This window comes from Carcharodon carcharias, chromosome 7 (assembly GCF_017639515.1).
Source record: "Carcharodon carcharias isolate sCarCar2 chromosome 7, sCarCar2.pri, whole genome shotgun sequence".
NCBI classification, from domain to species: domain Eukaryota; kingdom Metazoa; phylum Chordata; class Chondrichthyes; order Lamniformes; family Lamnidae; genus Carcharodon; species Carcharodon carcharias.
The window spans coordinates 127,528,228-127,540,315 of record NC_054473.1 but is presented as its reverse complement, the minus strand read 5'-3'; the positions used below and the strand labels follow the sequence as shown (position 1 = coordinate 127,540,315).

Here is a 12,088-nt window from a genome sequence, read left to right as displayed (position 1 = left end):
AAGGAGTAAATCTCAGGCAACATGCTCCAGGATCTTTTGAGGCCATCAGGAGGAAGGCAAGAGACAAAAAAGTCTCATGTAAATCAAGGAAAGCCATCACAGGACCAGCATTTAGTAAGGGAATTGGCAAAAAGTTGCATTTATTATTTTCTAAATCTGGGGATGAATAGTTATGTTCTATAAACCACAACAATTAGCTGTATTATTTATTTGATCTTCCGTTACTAGCAAATAAATCTGTTCTACAGTATATAATGTTATTTAAGAAACCCTTTGGGTGGGTAAAGGAGAAGCTATTAGACAATTAAAAGGAAAAATAATGAACAAATAAAGCAAGAAAGCAACACCCCACTTACTTAGACAAGGCAGGATAGAAAGCACAACTACGCTTACACCATTGTGGATGGGCTTATGGTAATTTGATCTGATTTCTGCTGAGGAAAAGTAGAATGATAGGTTAGCAAAAGTACTTAATGACCAACACCAAAGAAAGAGAATGGAAATGAATCACAGTTTCACACCATCAGTTTCTTCAGGTTCAGGACAGCGAGTAAGTGGCACAAGTAGTACTGATGAGCAGAAGCACACAAGATGACATGGACACCAGGCCTCAAGTACAAGCAGCTGTAACTTTTTTTTTACTTGCACCTAATGGCAATACAGTACATCATAACCCCAAAAGAATGCCAAATTTGGCAAGAATGAGGTTATGAAGTGAAGTATAACAGGGATCAGCTCTTATACCTCCTCTCCTAATGTACATAAACGGCCTGGATGTCAAAAGCATTTATAAGCTTTGAAAAATTGAAATAGAAGTTAATGAATTGCAGGAGTATCTATTATGCAATTGGGAAGCCAAATAGATAACAAACTTTGCATTAACAATTTTAAAGTGTTACAGATGGGAAAGAAAACAATGTATTATGTTAAGTCTGCAATGAATGGAATAGAGTTAACCAGGAAGATTCAGAAAGGGATCCTTGAGTAGTAATGAATTTATCCATTGTCCAACAATGTGGAAGGCAATTGCAAAAGCTAAATTATGGGAGATAGTACCAGAACATTACACTACAAGTGTATAGAGTTTACACTAAGGTTTTATAACTTACTGGATGGGCCAGTCTTAGAATATGCTTCAAATGTGGTCAGCAAACTGCAAATTGGCAGAATGCAGAGAAGAAGAGAATTATCTCAAGTGTAGCAGGGATGGTTTGTGAGGAAATCTATTAAATTGTATAATCTAGAAAGGTGGTTTGGTGGTCTCACTGTAGTACACATGTATTGATTTTTATTCATTTCTAAGACTTGGGCATGCTAGCAAGGCCAACATTTTTTGCCCATCCCTAGTTGCTATGAACCACTTTCTTGAACCATGGCAGTCTGTGTGAAGATACTTGATAATCCTGTTAGCTTAGGGAATTCCAGGATTTTGAACCAGACAAGAAGGAACAGCAATATTTGTCCAAGTTGTATGACTTGGAAGTGAAGTAACTTGGATGTAATATAACATCTTACTTTTTACTGGTAAGGTAAGCCTCAAGTTTTCACTCAAAGCCAGTGGGGGTAGCAGAACCAGAGAACATAAATGAATGAAAACTAAATTCATAATAGTTATTACAAAGAATTTCTTTACTTGAAGGGTGATAAATATTTGGAATAATTTGTTAAACGAATCAATAGACGGCAAGTTAAGATACATTTGTTATTAAGCTGGGAGAGTTAGATTATAAGAGTGATAAACCTCAATGGTCAAATGGCCTATTCTCAGACTTGTCTATTCCAATGAAAGATGCCTACCCAAGTATTAAACTCTAATCATGACTTGCTAACTCATTGTGTGGAGCACAGCCATGAGTTCAACTGATAACTCAGGAAATTCAAAATGCACATGTTAGGCATGTAAGAATATCTGCTTTTACCAGTTTTCTACATCATAGTACCAAACTATTATACAAGTGAGTATCATCATCCAATGAGGCATCTTAAAATTTGTAAAACTTTTGTTCAGCATAACTTTCGTTTATGCAGCTTATTTCACACACTACAAAAGAAAAATACCACAGAAGACTGGAAATACTCAGGTCAGGCAGCATCCGTGGCTAGAGAAACAGAGTTAACTTTTCAGGTTGTTGAATTTTCATCAGATCTGGAAGACGTTAAGTGTAATAGTTTATAAGCAAATACAGAGCCAGGGAAAAGCTAGGTGAGGAGGAAAGAACAACCTGGATGATGGTGCAAAGCAAAAAAGGGGGTGGTAATGAGGCAAGTAAAGATTTGGGTCCTAAAGGTTGCTGAAGAATGTCTCACTGCCTTTTCCCTTTCCTCCAGAACCACAATAGGGCCTCTCTTGTTCTCATCTTCCACAGTCCATTTGAAACACATCATCCTCTGCCATTTCTACCACCTCCAGTGCAATAACATCAAATCGCACCTTCCCGTTCAGCATTACGATCACATTATTCCCTTTGTGATACCGATCCTCATCCCCATCACCTACTTCCTTTCACCTCGCGCCTTCCCATGCAAGTACCAGAATTGTAACAACTGCCCTTTCACCTTCCTTCCCACCTTCCAGGGCCCTAACACTCATTCCAAGTGACACAGCTATTTAATTGTACTTCTTTCAATTTAGTATTCTGTGTTCGCTGCTCATTATGCAGTCTCATAAAAACACTGAAAATTTGCAGCACAGAAAGAGGCCATTCAACCCATCATGTTTGCGTCAGCCAAAATATAGCTATCAGTCTAACTCCACTTTCCAGCTCTTGGTCTGTAGCCATGTAGATATATATTTTTAGATACATGAGGGTTTCTTCCTCAACCACCTCTTCTGGTGGTGAGTTCCAGATCCCCACTATCCTCTGGGTGAAAAAGTTCTCCTCTGTTTCTTCTACTAAATATTTTAAATCTATGCGCCCTTATTATTGACCTCCCTGCCATATTCCTACCCACTTTATCTAGGCTCCTCATAATTTTATACATGTAAATTAAATACCCTATTCCAAATAAAATAATCAGCAAATCTAATCTTCCCTCATGGCTAAAGCTCTCCATGTCTGGCAATAGCCTCATAAATCTTCTCTGCACCCACTCTAGTGCAGTCACATCCTTGCTATAATATGGTGACCAGAACAGCATGCAATACTCCAGCTGTGGTCTAGATAGTAGTTTTTATTTAAAAAATGCTGGAATTACTCAGCAGCTCTGATAGCATCTGTGGAGAGAGCAACAGAGTTAACGATGAAATGTTAACTCTTTTTCTCTCTATGCTATGTCCCATGCTGCCACATTTGCTGAGTAAGGGGAGAGGCAGTGGCGTAGTGATAATGTTACTAGACTAGTAATCCAGCAGCCCAGGCTAATGCTCTGGGGGCCCAAGTTCAAATCTGGAGTTAAAAGCTAGTCTAGTGGTGACCACAAAACCATTGTCAATTGTCATAAAAACCCATCTGGTTCACTAACGTCCTTTAGGGGAAGGAAATCTACTGTCCTTACCTGTTCTGGCCTAAATATGACTCCAGTCCTACACCGCGGCTGACTCTTAAGTGCCCTCTGAAATGACCTAACAAGCCACTCAGTTGTATCAAACAAAGTCTAAAAGGAATGAAACCAGTCGGACTACCCAGCATTGACCTGGACACCGGAAACGACAACGGCACACTCAGCCCTGTCGACCCTGCAAAGTCCTCCTTACTACATCTGGGGTCTTGTGCCAAAATTGGGAGAGCTGTTCCACTGACTAGTCAAGCAACAGCCTGATATAGTCATATTCACGGAATCATGCCTTACAATGTCCCAGACATCACCATAGCCATCCCAGGGTATAGCCTATCCCACCAATAGGACAGGCCGACAAGAGGTGGCAGCACAGTGGTATATAGTTGGGAGGCAGTTGCCCAGGGAGTCCTCATCATCGACTCTGGACCCCATGAAGTCCCATGGCATCAGGTCAAACATGGGCAAGGAAACCTCCAGCTGGCTACCACCTACCATCACCCCTCAGCTGATAAATCAGTAGGCCTCCATGTTAAACACCACTTGGAGGGAGCAGCAAGGATGGTAAGGGCACAGAATGTACTCTGGTTGGGGGCCTTCAATGTCCATAGTATCACCACTACTGACCGAACTGGCCGAGTCCTAAGGGACATAGCTGCTATACTGGGTCTTTGGCAAGCGGTCAGGGAACCAAAAATAGGGGAACCACATTTGACCTCATCCTCACCAATCTAACTGTCGCAGATGCATCTGTGCATCAGAGAATTGGTAGGAGTGACTACTGCGCAATCCTTGTGGAGTCCCATCTTCACATTGGGGATACTCTCCATCATGTTGTGCAGCACTACCACCATGCTGAATGGGTTAGATTTCAAACAGATCCAGCAATTCAAAACTGGGTATCCATGAGGCACTGTGGGCCATCAACAGAGCAGCAGAATTGTATATAACCACAATCTGTAACCTCATGGCCTGGCATATCCCCCACTCTACCATTACCACCAAACAGGGGGATCAACCCTGGTTTAATGGAGAGTGTGGGGGAGTATGCCAGGAGCAGCATCAGGCATAACTAAAGATGAGGTGTCAACCTGGTAAAGTTACAACACAGGACTACTTGCATGCCAAACAGCAGAAGCAGCACGAGATAGACAGAGCTAAGTGATCCCACAACTAACGGATCAGATCTAAGCTCTGCAATCCTGCCACATCCAATCGTGAATGGTGGTGGACAATTAAACAACTCACTGGAAGAGGAGGCTCCACAAATACTCCCATCCTCAATAATGGAGGAGCCCAGTACATCAGTGCAAAACACAAGACGGAGGTATTTGCAGCCATCTTCAACCAGAAGTGCCAAGTGGATGATCCATCTCGGCCTCCTCCTGAGGTCCCCGGCATCACAGATATTCTTCAACCAATTCGATTCACTCCACATGACATCAGTAAACAGCTGAAGGCATTGGATACTGCAAAGGCTATGGGCCTTGAGAATATTCCAGCAATAATACTGAAGACTTGTGCTCTAGAACTAGTCGTGCCCCTAGCCAAGCTGTACCTGTACAGCTGCAACACTGGCATATACCCAACATTGTAAAAATTACTCAGGTATGTCATGTCCACAAAAAGGCAGGACAAATCCAACTCGCTCAATTACTGCCCCAGCAGTCTAGTCTTGATACAATAAAGTGATGCAAAGTGTTGTCAACAGTGCCATCAAGCAGCACCTACTCAGCAATAACCTGCTCATTGACGCTCAGTTTGGGTTCCGCCAGGGTCACTCGGCTCCTGACCTCATTACAGCCTTGGTCCAAACATGGACAAAAGAGCTGAACGCAAGAGGTGAAGTGGGAGTGTCCGCCCTTGACATCAAGGCAGCATTTGACTGAGTGTGGTATCAAGTAGCCCTAGCAAAATTGAAGTAATTGGGAATCAAGGAAAATGATTCCAATGGTTGGAGTCGTACCTGGCACAATGGAAGATGGTTGTGGTTGTTGGAGGTCAGTCATGTCATTCCCCGGACATCGCTGCAAGAGTTCCTCAGGGTGGTGTCCTAGGCCCTACCATCTTCAGCATTGTCATTGATGACCTCCTACCATCATAAGGTCAGAAGTGGGAATGTTCGCTGACGATTGCACAATGCTCAGCACCATTTGCGGCTCCTCAGATACTGAAGCATACCGTGTTTATCTGTAGCAAGACCTGGGCAATATTCAAGCTTGGGCTCATAAGCGGCAAGTAACATTCATGCCATAGAAGTGCCAGGCAATGGCCATCTCCAACAAGAGAGAATCTAACCATCTCCTCTTGGCGTTCAATGGCACTACCATTGCTGAATCCCCCATTATTAAGATCCAGGGGGTGTTACCATTGACCAGAAACTGAACTGGACTAGCCATATAAATACTGAGACTACAAGAGCAGATCAGAGGCTGGGAATTCTGCGGAGAGTAACTCACCTTCTGACTCCCCAAAGCCTGTCCACCACCTCCAAGGCACAAGTCAGGATATGATGCCTAGATGAGTGCAGCTCTAACAACACTCAGGAAGATCAACACCATCCAGGAGAGAGCAGCCCACTTGATTGGCACCCAATCCACCATCTTCAACATTCACTCCCTCCACCACCAACGCACAGTGGCAGCAGTGTGTACCATCTATAAGATGCACTGCAGCAACTCACCAGGGCTCCTTCGACAGCACTTTCCAAACCCACAACCTCTATGACCTGGAATGACAAGGGCAGCTGATTCATGGGAACACCATCACCTGCAAGTCCCCTCCAAGCCACTTACCATCCTGACTTGAAACTATATTGGCCGTTCCTTCACTGTTATTGGGTCAGAATCCTGGAACTCCCTTCCTAACAACGCTGTTGGTGTACTTATACTACAATAACTGCAGGGGTCCAAGAAGGCAGCTCACCATGACCTTCTCAAGGGCAATTAGGGATGGGCCATAAATGCTTGCCTAGCCAGCAATGCCCATATCCCATGAACGAATTAAAAAAAAAATATTGCCAGCATCTTCTGTTTTTATTACAGATTTCTAGCAATGCAGTATGTTGTGCTTGTATTTGTGCTTTATAGCATTCTGGCATAACCTTCTCACTGTTATACTCTTTGTCTTGGCTAATAAAGGAAATTATCCTGTATACATTCTTAACCATCTTATCAACCTGTCCTGCTACTTCTGGTGTCTGTGGACATGGTCCCTCTCTTCCTTTACACTCCTCAATACCCTACCATTTACAGTGTATTCCTTTGCATTGCATGCCTTCCACAAATGCATTACTTCACACTTCTCCAGATCAAATTCCATTTGCCATTTTTTCTGCCTACCTGATCAGTCCATTGTTATCTTCGTACAATCTACAGCTTTCTTGCTCACGGTCAACCACATGGCCAATTTTAGTATCACCTTAATCCTGCCCTCTAAATCTAAGTGTAAACCATTGAGATTTACTACGAAAAGCATGAGATCTAGTACTGAGCACAGTGGAACCTCACTGGAAACAGCCTTCCAGTCATTAAAACATCCATTAAACATTACCCTTTGCTCCCTGCCTCCGAGCAAATTTTGGAAACAACTTCCACTTTTCCTTAGATCCCACAGACTTTTACTTTTCTGACCTGTCTGCCATCTGGGACTTTGTCAAAGGCGTTGCTGAAATCCATGCAGACTGCGTCAAATGCACTACTGTCATCAATCCTCCTTGTTACCTCCTCAGAAAATTCAATGTCAGACATGACTTTCCATTCACAAATTCATGTTGACTGTTCCCATTAATCTGTGCCTTTTTAAATGACGATTCATACTGTCCCTCAATTTTTCCCAATAATTTGCTCACCACCAAGGTTAGACTGACTGGTTTGTAATTACTTGGTTTATTCCTTTCTCCCCTTTTAAACAACAGCAAATGTTAGCTGTCCTCCAGCACCACTTCTAATATTTAGAGCCTCTGCTTTTCATCCCGTTTTTAGCAGCATGGGATACATTTCAGCCAGGCTTGACCATTTATTTACTTTCAAAGATCCCTTCATATTTCCTCCCTCATCATGTTTAGCACATTCAACATTCCACACTTCTCCTTAAGTGCAAAGTCTGCATTATCCCCCTCTTTTGTGAAGACAGACACACAGTATTCATTAAGAACCTCTACATTGGGGAGACCAAACACAGGTTAGTTGCTCATCTTGCTGAACACCTCTTTTCAGTCCACAAAGCGTAACCTTGAACCTCTGGTTGCTTCTACCTCCTACATTGTTCCTCGAACCTCATTGGAACAACATCTCATTTTTCGATTAGGCAAGTTACAACCTTCTGGACTCAGTGATTTCAATAGCATCTGATCATAATCACTACTCCTATTTCTCTGACAGCAAATGTTGGTAATTGTTTTGCTGTTGCCAGTTATAACCTGTCCAGATCCATCTTCCATTTCTTTACATTATCACCACCTTTTGTCTGACACTGTCAACTCTTGTCAATTTAACCATTCCTGCCCTCCATCTTACACAGACCTTCCTTTCTAATATTTCCTCCACTCCTTCCCCCTTTCCCTAGCTCTGCATTGCTCATAAACTATTTAATCTTTAACCTCTTCAAATTTTGATGAAAGGTCACCAGCCTGAAACCTTAAATCTTGTCTCTTTCTCCACAGGTGCTGACCTGAGTATTTCTAGCATTTTCTGTTTTTATTTTACCAATTGTAGTTTGTGTGTACACAGTTTGTAGCAGGTGTCTAAAACTTGAAAAATTGGCATCAGCATGTTAAAATCGAGGAGAAATATACATACGATGCATACCGCTGAAATATACTGGCTGTTAGAGAATCGGGGCTTATCTTCCAGCGGAGAAGTGGTGCTAGAACTGTGCTTTGATCCTGGGAAAGAATATGAGCCAGATATATCGGATGGAGATCCTGTCTCTTCAGATAGGTTCTCAGGAAGAAGACTGGAGACGCAGCCACTATCAGACCCACTGGAGCCACTACCGGACATATAGTGGAAAGATGACTCTGAGCTTTCAGTTGCTGAGAGAGAACAGGAAGAACATTAAGTCAACATTTCTAATAATTTACCATGAAGAATACTTTTCTGGAACATTTGCAGGAGAAGGCTTTAATTGGGAATGTAAATAATTACTTTAAATAAGTAATCAGACAGCTTATTGTAAAGTCATGAGCAATTGCTGGATCTGTGTAGCCCCTTAAATTCACCATTAAATGTGATTAATTTTTTCCATGCATACATGAAATTGAGGCCTTGCCACCTGACCCGCTTGAGCATAAAATCGTTCATGATGACGTTGGGCAAGCGTCCTGGCGTCATCCAGTGCTCGCGCAGTATTTTGGTCAACAGGCGCGCGCAAAAGTCAGAAGCGTGCCCGCCGACAATTATGAAGCCAATTAAGCCCATTAAAATTGTAATTGTCCCTGACTTTTCGTGGTCTGTCCAACCTTACGGTTGGCAGATGGGTGAATCAGCCGTTGCATTTTTGATGAAACCTCATCCAAGGTTGGGATGAAGTTTTCATTATTAAATAAAAAAAATAAAAATGTATGGACAGAATTTTCATCATGTCTACGTCCAGGTGACTGATTCTGATGTATGGACATTTTTTCCCGGATTTTAAAATCTTTACTTATTGGTTTTAAAGTCTTCAGCTCCCTGAGGCAGCTCTTTGCCTTCAGGGAGCTTTCATTCCGTGCTCCCACAAGCCTACGCTTACATCAGTGCCCACCCTCCTCCCACCCCTGAGCATTTCAGCGTGGGCTTCATGCTGGCTGGACATTAATTGGTCAGACAGCATAAAATTACGGTCGGGGGCCGATCACGGGCCACTTTTATCGCGCCCACGTGCCAACCTAAAAATCCTACCCATGGTTTCAACATCCACAATATTCATCTTCACAACCACTGCAACATCCCTGCTCCTATCTCAGCCCCAGTGCCGCTGAAACCATATTTTTGTCACCTCTAGATTCTCTGCGGTAGGAATTTGGGAGCACCATTTATAGGCACCATCCTATGGTGAGATCAGTGATGGGATTGGTTTATCATTGTTAGATTATCATCCAGGCTCGCAATGTGGCTCACTTACACTTTCTAGAAGCTAGGTATATTCACACTCAGGAAACTGTCCTCTGCAGCAGAAAGAACACTTCCAGACACTGCCTTTTTTGAATTAAACAGAAGCATAGGGGACAATAGTTCCCTGGTGCATTCTCCATTTAATGCCTCAACCAGAGTTGACTTATTAGCCAATCAGCACCCTTTTCTCATGTAGTATAATTGTCGTTCCCTTTGAAATTTGGCATTCTTGCATCTGTCCTGATGAGCGCAAGTTGAAAAACTTTGACAGCATGTCTCTTCTTCAGTAATACTCAATGTTGGTTATATGTCCCAATTTTACTCTCCACTGAAGTCACAAGAGTGATATCAAAAAAGCGTGTTAGAAGTTTCAGCTTATTAGAGATGTAACACTTACTCATGGAGGGTTGGCTACTTGTTTCATGTTCCAGTTCGTCCTCCTCAATGCAAATGTTGACATCAAATGGTCGTTCATTGGCCAATACAGTGTTCACCCCTGAGAGCAATGTCTGATTAGTATACATATGGAGGTTCAGTGGCCCCAACAGTGAGGATGAGGATGGGCCACCAGCTGAAGGATTGCCGTTATTTGAAATGTTTTGTGTCCTCCTAAATGGATTTGTGTGGTCGAATAAAGACACTGCAATTGAAGCTCTTGTCCGTGCTCCTGTAAGAATTGCAAGTTTCTCAAATGTATGAAGAAAGGGCTATTACCAATGAAAAAATGTGTTTAAACAATACTTTACAGGGTTAAAAGTAAGATACTTGTTTGAAATCCTTATCAAGGTCTGAGTTTCATTTACACAAAAACAAAGTGGATACACTTATGATAATAATATGTGGGTGGGAATCTGTTCAGAATGATCAATATCCAAGTGTATACACTGGTTAAAAAACATTGCAACAAGTACAGCTTTTAGTAACATATAATCAAGATTTTGATTGCATTTCTTTGTCAGAACAGAATTCATAGATGCCTATTCTCTGCTCCAAACATATTTCTCATTTAGTGAGACAGTGCATCGACATTAAGTTGATTTAAATTTTCATAAAGGCAGTAAAAGTTTCAACCTAGTATTATTTGCAAGCTGTTTCCTTATTTATCAAGATTATGCAGAATTATCACTAAACTAATTTAGAGAACTTACCTCTACCCTTCATAATATAATCAATCGCTCGATCATTGATAGCAGCCTCACTCGGTTTGATGTCCAAGAATGGTTTGTTACCAATTCCCATAGACACCATTTCCTGCATTCGTACCTCTGAAACAGGTGTTCATTATGTAATATTAGATATGAAGTAAACTAGTTAAAAATATTCATTAAAGTCAACAGCATCTCCAATATAAAACAACTGGCTCCAATCATCCCCCTTCTTAGCTTTAGGCTGAATCAGGCCAAGCAAAACCTGGCTTCTGTCTGACCAACAGATGGCTTCAAAGCCCACGATATTCAACTTCATGACCACTGCAACATCTCCGCCTCATCTCATCCCCAGTGCTGCTGAAACCACATTTTTGTTACCTCCAGATTCTCTGTGGTACAAATTTGGGAGTGCCATTTATACGCACCATCATATGGTGAGGTCAGGGGAGCTCTTGATATCAAGCATCAAATCTCATCATACCGAAGATGGAACTGCATGAAGATGCCGGACAGGTAAGTGATAGGGATAGGATTAGGGGGACACACTGGAGACTGGGAAGGGAGACACTGGGGCCTGTGTCCAGGAGGCAATGATTGGAGGGCATAGTGACATTGGAGATTACAGCCAGGTTTGGAGCAGCAGCTATTGGTATGGTGATCATGCCGAGCACTTACCTTTTTCCTTTTCATAGCCAATTTTTAGGGTTTGGTTTCCCTCTGCAAACCAAATTTGCAACAGGAATCTGAAGCAGGTATTAAGTCCCTTATTTACATATGCAAAGGACGCAATATTTACTTTAGGGCATGGTTAAAGATCATCTCATTTGTCCTTCACCTATATGACAGGTGGAGCACGTTGCTGTTGAAAATGTGTGTTTTATTTTTATTTCAGATTTTCATCATCTGGAGTATTTTGCGTTTGCCCTTTATTGACTTATTATTTTTTCTCTAAAAATGTCTTAGTTAAAGGTATCTGTATAAACGTAAGCTGAGGTTGTGGATGTTATTATTCAGGCAAAGCAGAAACATATATTAGCAGAGCTGTCAGCTGAAATAATAACCTAGAAAAACAAATCTTTCTAAGTTTATTACCTTTATTTCTAGTTGCTTGCTGCCATAAGATACTTGATATATCTTTTGTCCAGGCCTGTTTTACTTCCTGTGAACTCGCCTGAAGAACATACGTATCATTGGATTTCCGACGACGAAACCAGATTTCAAAACGTATACCACTTTCACCACTAGTTTCTGTCAAGCCTATATCTGCTGTCTATGAACGGGAAAAGTATATTAAACAAAGTTATTGAAATGCTGATATTCAATTTATATAAAAACTTAGAAATGCTTCAA

At 41.8% G+C, this 12,088-nt stretch overlaps 1 protein-coding gene across 5 annotated transcripts in view; it reads right to left on the bottom strand.

The window, feature by feature from the left end:
• The window catches only part of plekhg4 (pleckstrin homology domain containing, family G (with RhoGef domain) member 4), a 279,951-nt gene that overhangs the window by 6,651 nt on the left and 261,212 nt on the right, over positions 1-12,088 (bottom strand). For 4 of the 5 annotated variants that reach the window (XM_041191344.1, XM_041191340.1, XM_041191343.1 and 1 more), the window contains 5 exons: positions 11,831-12,008; positions 10,739-10,855; positions 9,988-10,257; positions 8,304-8,530; positions 357-431 (listed from right to left, as the gene is read on the bottom strand). In XM_041191344.1, the coding sequence (XP_041047278.1) occupies positions 390-431; positions 8,304-8,530; positions 9,988-10,257; positions 10,739-10,855; positions 11,831-12,008 (834 nt within the window). In that variant the 3' untranslated portion in view covers positions 357-389. The remainder of the gene's footprint in view (positions 1-356; positions 432-8,303; positions 8,531-9,987; positions 10,258-10,738; positions 10,856-11,830; positions 12,009-12,088) is intronic. The other variant, XM_041191341.1, reaches the window with a different exon arrangement.